The sequence below is a fragment of the Oncorhynchus keta genome, unplaced genomic scaffold (assembly GCF_023373465.1).
Source record: "Oncorhynchus keta strain PuntledgeMale-10-30-2019 unplaced genomic scaffold, Oket_V2 Un_contig_24380_pilon_pilon, whole genome shotgun sequence".
NCBI classification, from domain to species: Eukaryota; Metazoa; Chordata; class Actinopteri; order Salmoniformes; family Salmonidae; genus Oncorhynchus; species Oncorhynchus keta.
Genome location: NW_026283869.1, coordinates 71,546 through 92,500, shown reverse-complemented (window position 1 = coordinate 92,500; position 20,955 = coordinate 71,546). Strand labels below are relative to the sequence as shown.

At 46.4% G+C, this 20,955-nt stretch overlaps 1 protein-coding gene across 1 annotated transcript in view; it reads left to right on the top strand.

The window, feature by feature from the left end:
• The window catches only part of LOC118376976 (phospholipid-transporting ATPase ID-like), a 48,886-nt gene extending 28,445 nt beyond the window's left edge, over positions 1-20,441 (top strand). Inside the window, exons 15-26 of the mRNA XM_052505610.1 lie at positions 1-50; positions 496-579; positions 655-900; positions 1,640-1,909; positions 14,383-14,955; positions 15,386-16,146; positions 16,200-18,737; positions 18,802-18,865; positions 18,930-18,993; positions 19,186-19,313; positions 19,378-19,441; positions 19,570-20,441. The exon at positions 1-50 is cut by the window's left edge and continues 174 nt beyond it. Of these exons, the coding sequence (XP_052361570.1) occupies positions 1-50; positions 496-579; positions 655-900; positions 1,640-1,909; positions 14,383-14,955; positions 15,386-15,484 (1,322 nt within the window). The 3' untranslated portion in view covers positions 15,485-16,146; positions 16,200-18,737; positions 18,802-18,865; ... (2 more) ...; positions 19,378-19,441; positions 19,570-20,441. The remainder of the gene's footprint in view (positions 51-495; positions 580-654; positions 901-1,639; positions 1,910-14,382; positions 14,956-15,385; positions 16,147-16,199; positions 18,738-18,801; positions 18,866-18,929; positions 18,994-19,185; positions 19,314-19,377; positions 19,442-19,569) is intronic.
• The last annotated feature ends 514 nt before the right edge of the window (positions 20,442-20,955 follow it).

The following is a 20,955-nucleotide window of genomic DNA, read 5'->3' as shown; positions in this document are numbered from 1 at the left end:
TCACCATGGTGCACTTCTGGTTTGGCTTCTTCTGTGGCTTCTCTGCCCAGGTGAGAGGTCAGGGGTGAGGGATCAGGAATGGTGGTTTTAGAGGTGAGGGGTGAAGGGTTTTTGGTTGGGTTGAGTTGGGTTGAGTTGAGTTGGGTTGAGGTAAATAGTTTTGACTTCACTGTCAAAAAAACACGTGAGGAGTGTTTAGGAGGAACTATGAGGGCTGAAGTGAAGACTCATGGGGCATGATGTTATATTGGGGCTTAAATGGGGTGAGGTTGTCGTTCTTACTGTGTGTGTTTCTCTCCCTCTCACCCTCTCTCTTATCTATCTCTCTCTGTTATCTCCCTCCTACCCTCTGTCTCTCTCTTTTCTTTCTCTCTCGCTCTCTTTTTCCATCCCTCTCTCTCTTCATCCCTCTCTCTCTCCATCTTTCTCTCTCTCCCTCTCTCCATCCCTCTCTTCATCCTTCCCTCTCTCTCTCTCTCTCACTCTCTCTCTCAGACAGTATATGATCAGTACTTCATCACTCTCTATAACATCGTCTACACCTCTCTCCCCGTGCTGGCCATGGGAATATTTGACCAGGTGAGTCTCCCAAGCACCCCTGTACCCTTTGACCCCTGACCCTTGACCCCTGGTTGTTCCTCTTTCCCTCTGTAGGATGTCCCAGAGCAGCGTAGTCTGGAGTATCCTAAGCTGTATGAGCCAGGTCAGCTTAACCTGCTGTTCAACAAGAGAGAGTTCTTCATCTGTATAACCCAGGGTATCTACACTAGTGTTGTGTTGTTCTTCGTACCCTATGCCATCCTGTCCCACGGAACCCAGGGCACCGGGGAACCCCTCGCTGACTACCAGACCTTTGCTGTTACCACGGCCACCACCCTGGTGATCGTGGTCAGTGTGCAGGTGAGCGGGGGGAAGGGCTGTAGTATCCACTTCCTGTAGGCAACATGTTTGAAGGTTTGCTACATATGATAAACCGGGTAGTTTGGGCCGTGTGTATATCAGACAATATACCACGGTATTACACAAAAAGACTTGTTTACTGTTCTAGTTATGTTGGTAACCAGTTTATAATAGCAATAAGGCACCTCAGGGGTTTGTGATAATGGGCAGTATACCACGGCTAAGGGCAGTTCTTATGCATGACGCAACGCAGAATACAGCCTGGATACAGCTGTTAGTCATGGTATATCAGACCATATACCACACCCCCCCGAGGTGTCTTTTTATTATTATATACGGTCTGATATACACCGGCTTTCAGTACAAACTGGGTGGTTAGAGCCCTGAATGCTGATTAGCTGAAAGCCGTGGTATATCAGACCATATACCACAGGTATGATAAAACATGTATTTTTACTCTTCTAGTTACTCCGCATTGCGTCGTGCCTAAGAACAGCTGTTAACCCTGGTATATTGGCCATGCATAGTACCACAGCCCCTCATGCCTTATTGCTTAAATCTGTGTGTGTGTGTGTGTGTGTGTGTGTGTGTGTGTGTGTGTGTGTGTGTGTGTGTGTGTGTGTGTGTGTGTGTGTGTGTGTGTGTGTGTGTGTGTGTGTGTGTGTGTGTGTGTGTGTGTGTGTGTGTGTGTGTGTGTGTGTGTGTGTGTGTGTGTGTGTGTGTGTGTGTGTGTGTGTAGATTGCTCTGGACACAGGCTACTGGACAGCCATCAACCATTTCTTTGTGTGGGGCTCTGTGGGCTCCTTCTTCACCATCATGTTGGCTATGCACAGCCAGACTCTATTCAGCATCTTCCCCAACCAGTTCCACTTCGTAGGCAGTGCCCAGAGCACACTGGTCCAGCCGCTGGTGTGGTTGACCATCGTCTTGGCCACAGTGATCTGCATCGTTCCAGTTCTGGCTTTCCGATTCCTCAAACTGGACCTGAAACCACAGCTCTCTGATACGGTGAGAACAATATGCTTCTGGCCACACTCACAGCTCTCTGATACGGTGAGAACAATATGCTTCTGGCCACACTCACAGCTCTCTGATACGGTGAGAACAATATGCTTCTGGCCACAATCACAGCTCTCTGATACGGTGAGAACAATATGCTTCTGGCCACACTCACAGCTCTCTGATACGGTGAGAACAATATGCTTCTGGCCACAATCACAGCTCTCTGATACGGTGAGAACAATATGCTTCTGGCCACACTCACAGCTCTCTGATACGGTGAGAACAATATGCTTCTGGCCACACTCACAGCTCTCTGATACAGTGAGAACAATATGCTTCTGGCCACACTCACAGCTCACTGATACGGTGAGAACAATATGCTTCTGGCCACACTCACAGCTCTCTGATACGCTGAGAACAATATGCTTCTAGCCACACTCACAGCTCTCTGATACAGTGAGAACAATATGCTTCTGGCCACACTCACAGCTCTCTGATACAGTGAGAACAATATGCTTCTGGCCACACTCACAGCTCTCTGATACGGTGAGAACAATATGCTTCTGGCCACACTCACAGCTCTCTGATACGGTGAGAACAATATGCTTCTGGCCACACTCACAGCTCTCTGATACAGTGAGAACAATATGCTTCTGGCCACACTCACAGCTCTCTGATACGGTGAGAACAATATGCTTCTGGCCACACTCACAGCTCTCTGATACGGTGAGAACAATATGCTTCTGGCCACACTCACAGCTCTCTGATACAGTGAGAACAATATGCTTCTGGCCACACTCACAGCTCTCTGATACGGTGAGAACAATATGCTTCTGGCCACACTCACAGTTCTCTGATACGGTGAGAACAATATGCTTCTGGCCACACTCACAGCTCTCTGATATGGTGAGAACAATATGCTTCTGGCCACACTCACAGCTCTCTGATACGCTGAGAACAATATGCTTCTGGCCACACTCACAGCTCTCTGATACGGTGAGAACAATATGCTTCTGGCCACACTCACAGCTCTCTGATACGGTGAGAAGAATATGCTTCTGGCCACACTCACAGCTCTCTGATACGGTGAGAACAATATGCTTCTGGCCACACTCACAGCTCTCTGATACGCTGAGAACAATATGCTTCTGGCCACACTCACAGTTCTCTGATACGGTGAGAACAATATGCTTCTGGCCACACTCACAGCTCTCTGATACGGTGAGAACAATATGCTTCTGGCCACACTCACAGCTCTCTGATACGCTGAGAACAATATGCTTCTGGCCACACTCACAGCTCTCTGATACACTGAGAACAATATTCTTCTGGCCACACTCACAGCTCTCTGATACGGTGAGAACAATATGCTTCTGGCCACACTCACAGCTCTCTGATACAGTGAGAACAATATGCTTCTGGCCACACTCACAGCTCTCTGATACGGTGAGAACAATATGCTTCTGGCCACACTCACAGCTCTCTGATACGGTGAGAACAATATGCTTCTGGCCACAATCACAGCTCTCTGATACGGTGAGAACAATATGCTTCTGGCCACACTCACAGCTCTCTGATACGGTGAGAACAATATGCTTCTGGCCACACTCACAGCTCTCTGATACAGTGAGAACAATATGCTTCTGGCCACACTCACAGCTCTCTGATACAGTGAGAACAATATGCTTCTGGCCACACTCACAGCTCTCTGATACGGTGAGAACAATATGCTTCTGGCCACACTCACAGCTCTCTGATACGGTGAGAACAATATGCTTCTGGCCACACTCACAGCTCTCTGATACAGTGAGAACAATATGCTTCTGGCCACACTCACAGCTCTCTGATACGGTGAGAACAATATGCTTCTGGCCACACTCACAGCTCTCTGATACGGTGAGAACAATATGCTTCTGGCCACACTCACAGCTCTCTGATACAGTGAGAACAATATGCTTCTGGCCACACTCACAGCTCTCTGATACGGTGAGAACAATATGCTTCTGGCCACACTCACAGTTCTCTGATACGGTGAGAACAATATGCTTCTGGCCACACTCACAGCTCTCTGATACGGTGAGAACAATATGCTTCTGGCCACACTCACAGCTCTCTGATACGCTGAGAACAATATGCTTCTGGCCACACTCACAGCTCTCTGATACGGTGAGAACAATATGCTTCTGGCCACACTCACAGCTCTCTGATACGGTGAGAACAATATGCTTCTGGCCACACTCACAGCTCTCTGATACGGTGAGAACAATATGCTTCTGGCCACACTCACAGCTCTCTGATACGCTGAGAACAATATGCTTCTGGCCACACTCACAGTTCTCTGATACGGTGAGAACAATATGCTTCTGGCCACACTCACAGCTCTCTGATACGGTGAGAACAATATGCTTCTGGCCACACTCACAGCTCTCTGATACGCTGAGAACAATATGCTTCTGGCCACACTCACAGCTCTCTGATACACTGAGAACAATATTCTTCTGGCCACACTCACAGCTCTCTGATACGGTGAGAACAATATGCTTCTGGCCACACTCACAGCTCTCTGATACGCTGAGAACAATATGCTTCTGGCCACACTCACAGCTCTCTGATACACTGAGAACAATATGCTTCTGGCCACACTCACAGCTCTCTGATACGGTGAGAACAATATGCTTCTGGCCACACTCACAGCTCTCTGATACAGTGAGAACAATATGCTTCTGGCCACACTCACAGCTCTCTGATACAGTGAGAACAATATGCTTCTGGCCACACTCACAGCTCTCTGATACAGTGAGAACAATATGCTTCTGGCCACACTCACAGCTCTCTGATACGCTGAGAACAATATGCTTCTGGCCACACTCACAGCTCTCTGATACAGTGAGAACAATATGCTTCTGGCCACACTCACAGCTCTCTGATACGCTGAGAACAATATGCTTCTGGCCACACTCACAGCTCTCTGATATAGTGAGAACAATATGCTTCTGGCCACACTCACAGCTCTCTGATACGCTGAGAACAATATGCTTCTAGCCACACTCACAGCTCTCTGATACAGTGAGAACAATATGCTTCTAGCCACACTCACAGCTCTCTGATATAGTGAGAACAATATGCTTCTGGCCACACTCACAGCTCTCTGATACGCTGAGAACAATATGCTTCTAGCCACACTCACAGCTCTCTGATACAGTGAGAACAATATGCTTCTGGTCACACTCACAGCTCTCTGATACGGTGAGAACAATATGCTTCTGGCCACACTCACAGCTCTCTGATACGGTGAGAACAATATGCTTCTAGCCACACTCACAGCTCTCTGATACAGTGAGAACAATATGCTTCTGGCCACACTCACAGCTCTCTGATACGGTGAGAACAATATGCTTCTGGCCACACTCACAGCTCTCTGATACGGTGAGAACAATATGCTTCTGGCCACACTCACAGCTCTCTGATACAGTGAGAACAATATGCTTCTGGCCACACTCACAGCTCTCTGATACGCTGAGAACAATATGCTTCTGGCCACACTCACAGCTCTCTGATATAGTGAGAACAATATGCTTCTGGCCACACTCACAGCTCTCTGATACGCTGAGAACAATATGCTTCTAGCCACACTCACAGCTCTCTGATACAGTGAGAACAATATGCTTCTAGCCACACTCACAGCTCTCTGATATAGTGAGAACAATATGCTTCTGGCCACACTCACAGCTCTCTGATACGCTGAGAACAATATGCTTCTAGCCACACTCACAGCTCTCTGATACAGTGAGAACAATATGCTTCTGGTCACACTCACAGCTCTCTGATACGGTGAGAACAATATGCTTCTGGCCACACTCACAGCTCTCTGATACGGTGAGAACAATATGCTTCTAGCCACACTCACAGCTCTCTGATACAGTGAGAACAATATGCTTCTGGCCACACTCACAGCTCTCTGATACGGTGAGAACAATATGCTTCTGGCCACACTCACAGCTCTCTGATACGGTGAGAACAATATGCTTCTGGCCACACTCACAGCTCTCTGATACAGTGAGAACAATATGCTTCTGGCCACACTCACAGCTCTCTGATACGGTGAGAACAATATGCTTCTGGCCACACTCACAGCTCTCTGATACAGTGAGAACAATATGCTTCTGGCCACACTCACAGCTCTCTGATACGCTGAGAACAATATGCTTCTGGCCACACTCACAGCTCTCTGATACAGTGAGAACAATATGCTTCTGGCCACACTCACAGCTCTCTGATACGGTGAGAACAATATGCTTCTGGCCACACTCACAGCTCTCTGATACGGTGAGAACAATATGCTTCTGGCCACACTCACAGCTCTCTGATACAGTGAGAACAATATGCTTCTGGCCACACTCACAGCTCTCTGATACGGTGAGAACAATATGCTTCTGGCCACACTCACACACTTCACACACACTGTATATTCCTCCTTGATCCAACAAATCCTAATCACTGATCCTAATCACTGATCCTAATCACTGATCCTAATCACTGATCCTAATCACTGATCCTAATCACTGGTCCTACTCACTAACACATTCACCAATTGCCAGGCCGTCATTGTAAATAAGTATTTGTTCTTAGTTGACCTGCCTGGTAAAATAAAGGTAAAATAAAATAGTAATTCAGTCATGTGAAATCAGTGGAAGGGATGAAGAAAGGATGCTGGTTCATGACCACTTCTTTATGATCCTCTGTTCCTGTCTCAAAGTCTTTCAGTGCTCATCTACATCAATCTGGACTTCAGTCTGGACTTCAGTCTGGCTTTCAGTCTGGCCTTCAGTCTGACCTTCAGTCTGGCCTTCAGTCTGGCCTTCACTCTGGCCTTCAGTCTGACCTTCAGTCTGACCTTCAGTCTGACCTTCAGTCTGACCTTCAGTCTGACCTTCAGTCTGACCTTCAGTCTGGCCTTCAGTCTGACCTTCAGTCTGGCCTTCAGTCTGGCCTTCAGTCTGGCCTTCACTCTGGCCTTCAGTCTGGCCTTCACTCTGGCCTTCAGTCTGACCTTCAGTCTGGCCTTCAGTCTGACCTTCAGTCTGGCCTTCAGTCTGGCCTTCAGTCTGGCCTTCACTCTGGCCTTCACTCTGACCTTCAGTCTGACCTTCAGTCTGGCCTTCAGTCTGGCCTTCAGTCTGGCCATCAGTCTGACCTTCAGTCTGGCCTTCAGTCTGACCTTCAGTCTGGCTTTCAGTCTGACCTTCAGTCTGACCTTCAGTCTGGCCTTCACTCTGGCCTTCAGTCTGGCCATCAGTCTGACCTTCAGTCTGGCTTTCAGTCTGACCTTCAGTCTGGCTTTCAGTCTGACCTTCAGTCTGACCTTCAGTCTGACCTTCAGTCTGGCCTTCAGTCTGGCCTTCAGTCTGTCAGCCATGACTCCTGTCTTCTCTCTATACTACTGTGATTCTGTCTGTTTGTCTCTTTGCTGTGACTGAAATCACACCAATGCCCCCTAACTCTACCAATGATTAACTGTTTGTGCGTACGCCAGCGCTCTCTGTATCCCATCAATTATCTTCTCTGTAAATACTGACTCTGAGTCTGTGAATATACCTTCATTCCCTCGAGAACAGCTGTCCCTATCACCTTATAATACGTCATTATCACTAGGGTTTAATATTGTCCGAAAACAATCTACACGTTCTACACATCCTTCCTGAGAAAGTTGCAACCGTCCTGTAATCTGACATAATTATACCACAGATAGAACAATGAGACAGATATTTCACCGGATGTGTAAATGTGAAGCATCCGATTGCCATTCCCACTCACTACCAAATATGGTCATGAGAGGAAGCCCAGTGGCTGACAGTGGGATAAGACGGAAGGAGATGGATTTTGGCCGACATTCTGCACATTTTCTCATCTGGGAAACATATGACCTCAATACAGTTTTCTGTCCCCAAAACTAAAATCTGTTATGAACAGAGTGGACTAGATTTTGTAGATTTTAACCTTTGCCAAAGTTGTAAAAAAAATGGCATTGTTTAGAAGGAATGCAAAGGCTAATTGAGTTATTGCACACGCTCACTCCACAAAGTAGGCGTTTCCTAATGGAAATATGTAGATGTATAATAGAACGAGCTAATAGGATCTCGCTAGCTTGTGCTTGGCTCTGCCCACCATTTTGCTTGTTCTGCCCACTATGACTCATTTGTTTCATTTGGAAAGACAGGGTGTGATCTATTTTGGTTTAGTTATAAAAAATCTTTGATTATACCACTGTCAATTGAGAAACACGGACAGGAAACGAATGGTTTCTTGTTGTATTTGTCACAATTTACTCATCAAATCAAATTTGATTTGCACATACACATGGTTAGCAGATGTTAATGCGAGTGTAGCGAAATGCTTGTGCTTCTAGTTCCGACAATGCAGTAATAACCAACGAGTAATCTAACCTAACAATTCCACATCAACTACCTTATACACACAAGTTTAAAGGGATGAAGAATATGTACATAAAGATATATGAATGAGTGATGGTACAAAACGGCATAGGCAAGATGCAGTAGATGGTATCGAGTACAGTATATACATATGAGATGAGTAATGTAGGGTATGTAAACATATAAAAGTGGCATTGTTTAAAGTGGCTAGTGATACATTTTTTTACATACATTTTTCCATTATTAAAGTGGCTGGAGTTGAGTCAGTATGTTGGCAGCAGCCACTCAATGTTAGTGGTGGCTGTTTAACAGTCTGATGGCCTTGAGATAGAAGATGTTTTTCAGTCTCTCGGCCCCTGCTTTGATGCACCTGTACTGACCTCGCCTTCTGGATGATAGCGGGGTGAACAGGCAGTGGCTCGGGTGGTTGTTATCCTTGATGATCTTTATGGCCTTCCTGTGACATCGGGTGGTCTAGGTGTCCTGGAGGACAGGTAGTTTGCCCCCGGTGATGCGTTGTGCAGACCTCAGTACCCTCTGGGGAGCCTTATGGTTGTGGGCGGAGCAGTTGCCGTACCAGGCGGTGATACAGCCCGACAGGATGCTCTCGATTGTGCATCTGTAAAAGAGTGCTTTTGGCGACAAGAATAATTTCTTCAGCCTCCTGAGGTTAGCTTTCTTGGGAACAGGAACAATGGTGACCCTCTTGAAGCATGTGGGAACAGCAGACTGGGATAAGGATTGATTGAATATGTCCGTAAACACACCAGCCAGCTGGTCTGCGCATGCTCTGAGGGCACGGCTGGGGAAGCCGCCTGGGCCGGCAGCCTTGCGAGGGTTAACACGTTTAAATGTTTTACTTACCTCGGCTGCAATGAAGCAGAGACCGCAGGTTTTGGTAGCGGGCCGTGTCAGTGGCACTGTATTGTCCTCAAAGCGAGCAAAGAAGTTGTTTAGTCTGTCTGGGAGCAAGACATCCTGGTCCGCGACGGGGCTGGTTTTCTTTTTGTAATCCGTGATTGACTGTAGACCCTGCCACATACCTCTTGTGTCTGAGCCGTTGAATTGCGACTATACTTTGTCTCTATACTGACGCTTAGCTTGTTTGATTGCCTTGCGGAGGGAATAGCTATACTGTTTGTATTCGGTCATGTTTCGGGTCACCTTGCCCTGGTTAAAAGCAGTGGTTTGCGCTTTCAGTTTCGCGCGAATGCTGCCATCAATCCACGGTTTCTGGTTTGGGAATGATTTAATAGTTGCTGTGGGTACGACATCGCCGATGCACTTGCTAATAAACTCGCTCATTGAATCAGCATATTCATCAATGTTGTTGTTTGACGCGGAACATATCCCAATCCACGTGATCGAAGCAATCTTGAAGCGTGGAATCAGATTGGTCGGACCAGCGTTGAACAGACCTGAGCGCGGGAGCTTCCTGTTTTAGTCTCTGTCTATAGGCAGGGAGCAACAAAATGGAGTCGTGGTCAGCTTTTCTGAAAGGAGGGTGGGGGAGGGCCTCATATGCGTCGTGGAAGTTAGAATAACAATGATACCGGGTTTTACCAGCCCTGGTTGCACTGTCGATATGCTGATAGAATTTAGGTAGTCTTGTTTTCAGATTAACCTTGTTAAAATCCCCAGCTACAATGAATGCAGCCTCAGGATATGTGGTTTCCAGTTTACATAGAGTCAAATAAAATTTGTTCAGGGCCATCGATGTGTCTGCTTGGGGGGGAATATATGCGGCTGTGATTATAATCGAAGAGAATTCTCTTGGTAATGATAATGAGGTCGACATTTGATTGTGAGGAATTCTAAATCAGGTGAACAGAAGGAGTTCCTGTATGTTGTTATGATCACACCACGTCTCGTTAATCATAAGGCATACCCCCCGCCCCTCGTCTTACCAGAAAGATGCTTGTTTCTGTCGTCGCGATGCGTGAAGAAACCAGCTGGCTGTACCGACTCCGATAGCGTGTCTCAAGTGAGCCATGTTTCCATGAAGCAAAGAGCGTTGCAGTCTCTGAGGTCTCTCTGGAATGCTACCCTTGCTCGGATTTAATCAACCTTGTTGTCAAGAGACTGGACATTGGCGAGTAGGATGCTCGGGAGCAGTGCGCAATGTGCCCGTCTCCGGAGCCTGACCAGAAAACCGCTTCGTCGGCCCCTGTTACGGCGTCGTTGTTTTGGTTCGCCGACTGGGATCCGATCCATTGTCCTGGGTGGTGGGCAAAACAGAGGATCCGCTTCGGGAAAGTCGTATTCCTGGTCGTAATGATGGTGAGTTGACGTTGCTCTTATATCCAGTAGTTCCTCCCGACTGTATGTAATAAAACCTAAGATGACCTGGGGTACCAATGTAAGAAATAATACGTTAAAAAAAAAAAATACTGCATAGTTTCCTACGAACGCGAAGCGAGGCGGCCATCTCTGTCGGCGCCGGAAGTTGTCAACTCAAAGTTCTGTCAAAGTCACAACAAAATGTGTTAATGTAGCCTAAATGTAGGCGTAAAATATGATTAGGTTATTAGCCTACAGGCTAGTGAAAATGTTATTTGTTTTAGCTTACCCATAACTTTGACTGAAAGATGCCTGCCAGCTTGTTGGCTCTTTTCACTCCCCCTGGACCTGGCTATCAGGGGGATTCAGAAGGTTATGGTTAATGACCTGGACCTGGCTATCAGGGGGATTCAGAAGGTTATGGTTAATGACCTGGACCTGGCTATCAGGGGGATTCAGAAGGTTGTGGTTTATGACCTGGCTATCAGGGGAATTCAGAAGGTTGTGGTTAATGACCTGGCTATCAGGGGAATTCAGAAGGTTGTGGTTAATGACCTGGCTATCAAGGGGATTCAGAAGGTTGTGGTTAATGACCTGGACCTGGCTATCAGGGGGATTCAGAAGGTTATGGTTAATGACCTGGACCTGGCTATCAGGGGGATTCAGAAGGTTGTGGTTAATGATCTGGCTATCAGGGGGATTCAGAAGGTTATGGTTAATGACCTGGACCTGGCTATCAGGGGGATTCAGAAGGTTGTGGTTTATGACCTGGACCTGGCTATCAGGGGGATTCAGACGGTTGTGGTTTATGACCTGGACCTGGCTATCAGGGGGATTCAGAAGGTTGTGGTTTATGACCTGGACCTGGCTATCAGGGGAATTCAGAAGGTTGTGGTTTATGACCTGGACCTGGCTATCAGGGGGATTCAGAAGGTTGTGGTTAATGACCTGGCTATCAGGGGGATTCAGAAGGTTGTGGTTAATGACCTGGCTATCAGGGGGATTCAGAAGGTTGTGGTTTATGACATGGACCTGGCTATCAGGGGGATTCAGAAGGTTGTGGTTAATGACCTGGACCTGGCTATCAGGGGATTCAGAAGGTTGTGGTTAATGACCTGGCTATCAGGGGGATTCAGAAGGTTGTGGTTAATGACCTGGACCTGGCTATCAGGGGGATTCAGAAGGTTGTGGTTAATGACCTGCCTATCAGGGGGATTCAGAAGGTTGTGGTTAATGACCTGGACCTGGCTATCAGGGGGATTCAGAAGGTTGTGGTTAATGACCTGGCTATCAGGGGGATTCAGAAGGTTGTGGTTAATGACCTGGCTATCAGGGGGATTCAGAAGGTTGTGGTTAATGACCTGGCTATCAGGGGGATTCAGAAGGTTATGGTTAATGACCTGGACCTGGCTATCAGGGGGATTCAGAAGGTTGTGGTTTTTGACCTGGACCTGGCTATCAGGGGGATTCAGAAGGTTGTGGTTTATGACCTGGACCTGGCTATCAGGGGGATTCAGAAGGTTGTGGTTTATGACCTGGACCTGGCTATCAGGGGGATTCAGAAGGTTGTGGTTTATGACCTGGACCTGGCTATCAGGGGGATTCAGAAGGTTGTGGTTTATGACCTGGACCTGGCTATCAGGGGGATTCAGAAGGTTGTGGTTTATGACCTGGACCTGGCTATCAGGGGGATTCAGAAGGTTGTGGTTTATGACCTGGACCTGGCTATCAGGGGGATTCAGAAGGTTGTGGTTTATGACCTGGACCTGGCTATCAGGGGGATTCAGAAGGTTGTGGTTTATGACCTGGACCTGGCTATCAGGGGGATTCAGAAGGTTGTGGTTTATGACCTGGCTATCAGGGGGATTCAGAAGGTTATGGTTTATGACCTGGCTATCAGGGGAATTCAGAAGGTTGTGGTTTATGACCTGGACCTGGCTATCAGGGGGATTCAGAAGGTTATGGTTTATGACCTGGCTATCAGGGGGATTCAGAAGGTTGTGGTTTATGACCTGGACCTGGCTATCAGGGGGATTCAGAAGGTTATGGTTTATGACCTGGCTATCAGGGGAATTCAGAAGGTTGTGGTTTATGACCTGGACCTGGCTATCAGGGGGATTCAGAAGGTTATGGTTTATGACCTGGCTATCAGGGGGATTCAGAAGGTTGTGGTTTATGACCTGGACCTGGCTATCAGGGGGATTCAGAAGGTTATGGTTAATGACCTGGACCTGGCTATCAGGGGGATTCAGAAGGTAATGGTTTATGACCTGGCTATCAGGGGGATTCAGAAGGTTGTGGTTTATGACCTGGACCTGGCTATCAGGGGGATTCAGAAGGTTATGGTTTATGACCTGGCTATCAGGGGGATTCAGAAGGTTGTGGTTTATGACCTGGACCTGGCTATCAGGGGGATTCAGAAGGTTATGGTTAATGACCTGGCTATCAGGGGGATTCAGAAGGTTGTGGTTTATGACCTGGACCTGGCTATCAGGGGGATTCAGAAGGTTATGGTTAATGACCTGGACCTGGCTATCAGGGGGATTCAGAAGGTTATGGTTTATGACCTGGCTATCAGGGGGATTCAGAAGTTTGTGGTTTATGACCTGGACCTGGCTATCAGGGGGATTCAGAAGGTTATGGTTAATGACCTGGACCTGGCTATCAGGGGGATTTCAAAAGGTTATGGTTTATGACCTGGCTATCTTGGGGATTCAGAAGGTTGTGGTTTATGACTTGGACCTGGCTATCAGGGGGATTCAGAAGGTTATGGTTTATGACCTGGCTATCAGGGGGATTCAGAAGGTTGTGGTTTATGACCTGGACCTGGCTATCAGGGAGATTCAGAAGGTTGTGGTTAATGACCTGGCTATCAGGGGGATTCAGAAGGTTGTGGTTAATGACCTGGCTATCAGGGGGATTCAGAAGGTTGTGGTTAAAGACCTGGACCTGGCTATCAGGGAGATTCAGAAGGTTGTGGTTAATGACCTGGCTATCAGGGGGATTCAGAAGGTTGTGCTTAATGACCTGGCTATCAGGGGGATTCAGAAGGTTGTGGTTTATGACCTGGACCTGGCTATCAAGGGGCCTGTCTACTCATTTTTGTTATTGTAACATCATGGAACAATGTTGCAAATGTCTATTTCGTCGAGAGCGTTTGTGGACACAATGTACCTACCATCTTGTTAACAGTGAGTATGGCTGGAGCTTTGTGAATGTGAGATGGAGATTGCCTTCAGTAACTGTGTCAACAGGTCGTGTGTAGCCTACACATGATAGTCAGCAATGCAGTTTATGGAAGTCATGCATGTAAGTGATGTTTTCTATTGAGGACTATGTTGAGCAGGCCTAAAGGCTAAATATGTAAAGGCTGCTAGCGTTGTGATGACTGGTCTAAAGTAGGTTGTGAAGCCAAGGAGTCGTTATGTTCGGTTCATGATTGCAGCTATCGTGCATATTTAGTATTTTTGCATTAGTGCTGCATATTTTTTTTTTTATTATTGGTCTACAGGACCCGTCAATATTTCTCTCCCAAAAAGGGGAAGGAGCTTGGTCAGGAAGTCCCAGGATACTGGTCATCAGTGTTAAACCCTACATATCCCTTTATACTAAGAAATAACCCTCCTGTCTGTCCTCTCTACCTCTCCCTTTCCCCCCTCCCACTCTACCTCCCCTGCTCTCCCTCCCACTCTACCTCCCCTGCTCTCCCTCCCCCTCTACCTCCCCTGCCCTCACCCTCCCTCGCCCTGACCCCTCTCCCCCCTCCAGGTGCGTTACACCCAGCTGGTGCGTCAGAAGACGAGGAAGCCAGTGGGTCGATGCATGGGAGGAGTCAGGGGCGGGGGCGTGCCTGAGGGTCGTCTGGGGGCGAGGGGCGGGTTCAGGAGGTCAGGATATGCCTTTGCCCACCAGGAGGGCTTTGGGGAGCTCATCACCTCTGGGAAGAACATGAGACTGTCCTCCCTGGCCCTGGCCAACTTTGCCTCCAGACACAGCTCCAGCTGGATAGACACCCTGCGCAAAAAGAAACACTCAAATACACATCCCCCGCAGAACGCCTCAGGAGAGAGCAGCCCGGCACCTAGCTATGTGTCGGGATCGGCTCCCCCCCTGTCTAATTCATCCTCTCTCTTGGGGGGGTCACAGGATACTCCCCTGGAGGAGGGAACACACACGCTGCCTGTCATACTCCCACAGGTGGCTTCTGGCCCTCCCGCAAACATACCTCCAGCGTTAGCTCCAGCCCAGGTCCCCTCTGCTGACGCTTTCACTGCCACCTCTGTGAGGAGTCCTGGGGGAGACTCGGTTGGTGGCTGGAACCTTAGTCTGGGCGCTGTACAGGTGAGATACTGTCATCTTCTTTAATCTCTTTCTCACACAGACAACCTCACACACACACAACCTCACACACACAACCTCACACACAACATCACACACACAACCTCACACACACACAACCTCACACACACAACCTCACACACAACCTCACACACACAACCTCACACACAACCTGACACACACAACCTCACACACAACCTCACACACACAACCTCACACACAACCTCACACACAACCTCACACACACAACCTCACACACAACCTTACACACACCCTCACACACAACCTCACACACACAACCTCACACACACACAACCTGACACACACAACCTCACACACACAACCTCACACACACACAACCTCACACACACACAACCTCACACACACAACCTCACACACACAACAGTAACCGGGTATTCCACCTGTCCTGCAGGATGCTCTATTTGGTTGGAGGGGCGTCGCCTATCGCACCAGCGGAACCAGCAGCCCGGGACCTCCCCCTGTTCCCAAGGAAACCAACCACACCTTGTGAGACGGACAGACAGATGGACAGATGATAGAAAGAAGAAGGACAGGCTGTCATATCCCACTGGATTCTCTTGGAATACGTGAAGAAATACTGCATTTGGAAGTTTGGAATACTGAAGGTGGAATGTTTGGAATGGCACTCACCCTGGTTTAGGAAGAGATCCAAAGTTGCAGCCATTGTAGGCAGAAGGCATGCACACCCATCAACACCCACTGGCACCCATATGACACTGTCGTTGCAATAGTGTTGGTACATATATGTTTCCGTCTGAAAGATAGTGTGTGGTAGTTGTGATAGACATGCTCAGACTACCCACAACCCACTTCTCTGTCTTCTTCAACCAATGAGGCAGGCTGAAAGAAGCATTTCTTCATGCAAATGATGTAACCATCTGCTGAAGAGCTTGGTACCACAGGGTTCCGGACAGAAACCCCACTCCAACAGCACCGCTGTGGTTCAGACATGACTATACTATTTATACAATGGATCATATGTCATAACATCATATCAGATTGGTTCAAAACAAAGTATTGAATTGAGTCTTTATGACAGAAGAGAGGTTCATTTGATCATCAGAAAGGTGGTGAATTGAGTCTTTATGACAGAAGAGAGGTTCATTTGATGGTCAGAAAGGTGGTGAATTGAGTCTTTATGACAGAAGAGAGGTTCATTTGATCATAAGAAAGGTGGTGAATTGAGTCTTTATGACAGAAGATAGGTTCATTTGATCATCAGAAAGGTGGTGAATTGAGTCTTTATGACAGAAGAGAGGTTAATTTGATCATCAGAAATGTGGTGAATTGAGTCTTTATGACAGAAGAGAGGTTCATTTGATCATCAGAAAGCTGGTGAATTGAGTCTTTATGACAGAAGATAGGTTCATTTGATCATCAGAAAGGTGGTGAATTGAGTCTTTATGACAGAAGAGAGGTTAATTTGATCATCAGAAATGTGGTGAATTGAGTCTTTATGACAGAAGAGAGGTTCATTTGATCATCAGAAAGCTGGTGAATTGAGTCTTTATGACAGAAGAGAGGTTCATTTGATCATCAGAAAGGTGGTGAATTGAGTCTTTATGACAGAAGAGAGGTTCATTTGATCATCAGAAATGTGGTGAATTGAGTCTTTATGACAGAAGAGAGGTTCATTTGATGGTCAGAAAGGTGGTGAATTGAGTCTTTATGACAGAAGAGAGGTTCATTTGATGGTCAGAAAGGTGGTGAATTGAGTCTTTATAACAGAAGAGAGGTTCATTTGATCATCAGAAAGGTGGTGAATTGAGTCTTTATGACAGAAGAGAGGTTAATTTGATCATCAGAAAGGTGGTGAATTGAGTCTTTATGACAGAAGAGAGGTTCATTTGATCATCAGAAAGGTGGTGAATTGAGTCTTTATGACAGAAGAGAGGTTCATTTGATGGTCAGAAAGGTGGTGAATTGAGTCTTTATGACAGAAGAGAGGTTAATTTGATCATCAGAAAGGTGGTGAATTGAGTCTTTATAACAGAAGAGAGGTTCATTTGATCATCAGAAAGGTGGTGAATTGAGTCTTTATGACAGAAGAGAGGTTCATTTGATGGTCAGAAAGGTGGTGAATTGAGTCTTTATAACAGAAGAGAGGTTAATTTGATCATCAGAAAGGTGGTGAATTGAGTCTTTATGACAGAAGAGAGGTTCATTTGATGGTCAGAAAGGTGGTGAATTGAGATGAAATAGCAGAAGTGAGTTGTTTTTATGATCAGCTGCTGTTAGACATAGTACTCCAATACACCTGTCTGTATCCAGCTGTTAACCAATCATAAACATGTATTTAATAGGCCAAGTAATGCTATCTACCTTCTCTAATAATGTATGACAGCGTGTAAACCAATGCAGTAGTGTAGAGCTGTCCCTCTAACCTGTACAGTCTGTATGAGGAATGTCTCTAGAACCTTATCAGTGGTCCTGGTCTTTGTATTCATGATTACATATTAATGTGTCACCATGGCCAAAGGCTTAGTCAAACCAGGCAGGCTGCACCATCCTACACTCTTATGGGTACATACTACTGTACATTCTCTATCTGTCTGCCTGACTGAAATCTTCACATACATAGTCCGTCTGTTGTTTTAGCCAATAACTTGGCAGGACACTGAGGGGTTCAGTCAGCCAACCAATGACTGAAGAATGCAGGATGCTGTCCTTGCTGGAATGTTGTAGTATATATCATCATAAGTTCGTGGGCAGAGTTTCTGTGTTCACTATAGTTCTCAGTGAGAACGCCATTTTAACCTTACAGGACACAGCAAGACTCCTCTTCGTCATGTTCTTCTTCATCCTCCACTGCACCATATTGGTGACCTGCTGCTGGGCCCACAGACAGAACTACAGTTATATCTCTGACTCTGAGCCCCACCCGTACTGGGCTTAATAGAGAGGAGATGGACTTCTAACAACAACCTGGACCTCCATGTTGCTTTGGGGCAGACTGACTCTGAGGCGTTGTGAGAGACAATGGACAATAAGCCCTCTATGGCGTCCATGTTGCTTTGGGGCGGACTGACTCTGAGGCGTTGTGAGAGACAATGGACAATAAGCCCTCTATGGCGTCCATGTTGCTTTGGGGAGGACTGACTCTGAGGCGTTGTGAGAGACAATGGACAATAAGCCCTCTATGGCGTCCATGTTGCTTTGGGGAGGACTGACTCTGAGGCGTTGTGAGAGACAATGGACAATAAGCCCTCTATGGCGTCCATGTTGCTTTGGGGCGGACTGACTCTGAGGCGTTGTGAGAGACAATGGACAATAAGCCCTCTATGGCGTCCATGTTGCTTTGGGGCGGACTGACTCTGAGGCGTTGTGAGAGACAATGGACAATAAGCCCTCTATGGCGTCCATGTTGCTTTGGGGAGGACTGACTCTGAGGCGTTGTGAGAGACAATGGACAATAAGCCCTCTATGTCGTCCATGTTGCTTTGGGGCGGACGGAGGCTTGGGAGGGGGGGATCAGGGTTATTATTATTAAGCCTTAATAAATCCACAGTAATGATGATCAACCCAGTTCATCCCTCTACTAGGCATGTCATCATGTAACGTATTCCTTCTATACAGCAGGGGAAACAAACCCAGTCCTCCAGGGCCACTGGAATGATGCTTTCACTGTTGTACTCTACAGTATACAGCTTCTGGTTAGAAAGATATAGGGTGAAACTAGGTGAGACAGCTGTTGTACTCTACAGCATACAGCTTCTGGTTAGAAAGATATAGGGTGAAACTAGGTGAGACAGCTGTTGTACTCTACAGCATACAGCCTCTGGTTAGAAAGATATAGGGTGAAACTAGGTGAGACAGCTGTTGTACTCTACAGCATACAGCTTCTGGTTAGAAAGATATAGGGTGAAACTAGGTGAGACAGCTGTTGTACTCTACAGCATACAGCTTCCGGTTAGAAAGATATAGGGTGAAACTAGGTGAGACAGCTGTTGTACTCTACAGCATACAGCTTCTGGTTAGAAAGATATAGGGTGAAACTAGGTGAGAAAGTTGTTGTACTCTACAGCATACAGCTTCTGGTTAGAAAGATATAGGGTGAAACTAAGTGAGACAGCTGTTGTACTCTACAGCATACAGCCTCTGGTTAGAAAGATATAGGGTGAAACTAGGTGAGACAGCTGTTGTACTCTACAGCATACAGTTTCTGGTTAGAAAGATATAGGGTGAAACTAGGTGAGACAGCTGTTGTACTCTACAGCATACAGCTTCTGGTTAGAAAGATATAGGGTGAAACTAGGTGAGACAGCTGTTGTACTCTACAGCATACAGCCTCTGGTTAGAAAGATATAGGGTGAAACTAGGTGAGACAGCTGTTGTACTCTACAGCATACAGTTTCTGGTTAGAAAGATATAGGGTGAAACTAGGTGAGACAGCTGTTGTACTCTACAGCATACAGCTTCTGGTTAGAAAGATATAGGGTGAAACTAGGTGAGACAGCTGTTGTACTCTACAGCATACAGCCTCTGGTTAGAAAGATATAGGGTGAAACTAGGTGAGACAGCTGTTGTACTCTACAGCATACAGTTTCTGGTTAGAAAGATATAGGGTGAAACTAGGTGAGACAGCTGTTGTACTCTACAGCATACAGCTTCTGGTTAGAAAGATATAGGGTGAAACTAGGTGAGACAGCTGTTGTACTCTACAGCATACAGCTTCTGGTTAGAAAGATTATAGGGTGAAACCAGCACAACCAGTCTCTGCTGGACCTGTCTCTCCCTGCTGTAGAGGGCTCAAACCACAAGTCAGTGCAACATAATATCACACTCAATTTGTGCAAATATGTACAAAAAGTATTTCAGCAGATTTTGTGCGTTTTTATGTGGCTTAATTTGTGTGAAAATACAACATAAAATGCTCAAATAACTTTGATAATATTATTCCTACGTTTGCCCCCCAAAACTGAATTTTCCTATGAATTAAGTTGCACAAAAATGTGTCTTTTCACACGAATTAAGTCACACAAAAATTCACAAAAACACACAAAATATGCTTAAATACTTTTTGTACATATTTGCACGAGTTGAGTGTGAGATTGTTTTGCAACGTGTTATAAAGTGCTTGAATTGTGCCAGAACGCACTAGTACCGAGTATCGCACCTCAAATGTATTACTGTTTTGAGTTTTGGCACCTCTTACAGAGTTTTGCTTTAAAATATTGTGGCGTTCTGCCAGTGGCACATAATTATAAACAGTAGGGGCGCCCTATTTCAGTCCACTTCAAGCACTGGTGTTATAGATAGATACAGCAGGTTGATGTTGGGTTTCAGTGAGAACGTTCAAGTTAAGAAAGTTACTCAAGTCTTTGTCCATCCAAAGAGGAAGTGTCAACTGAAATATAATTATTTACAGTTGACATCAAAGTATGATTTCGTTTGTAGTGTGACTGTACAGGGAATAATGTTTATAATAAGGGAAACAATCAATCTAACCTATTTATAGCACTTTTTACAGACGTTTGTCTCAATGTTCTTAACCGCAACCCGGGCCTTATCTCCATAACCAAAAGAGCAAAACAATGTGAACGTGGCCTTCGGAGAAGTAGGTTATTATTACTGACCATGTCATTAGGACATGTCAAGATTACAACAAAATGTTTGCTCAATCTCCTGAAAAGGCAGTGTACTACGTAAACCTAGTGTTTGTTTTGTCACATACTCTCCCCAGCGCGCTGGCTCCGCAAAAGTGCTTCTGGCCTTTCGCCCTTCAAACATGGACAGTTTTATCTGGAAAGGAGTTTGACACGTGGACACGACACTATCTGTACTTTCGCAATGTCCGATTTCTGAGAGTTCATGTCTGACCAGAAGAAACTGAGGATTAGGGATATATTCTCTCTGTATCGCTGAATCGTTACATATTGCGGGATAAACTTGTAACGGTAATTTCCGATTGAGCCGACATGCAGCGTGTACGGTGAATACTGTCTCCGCTAAAGCGGGAAC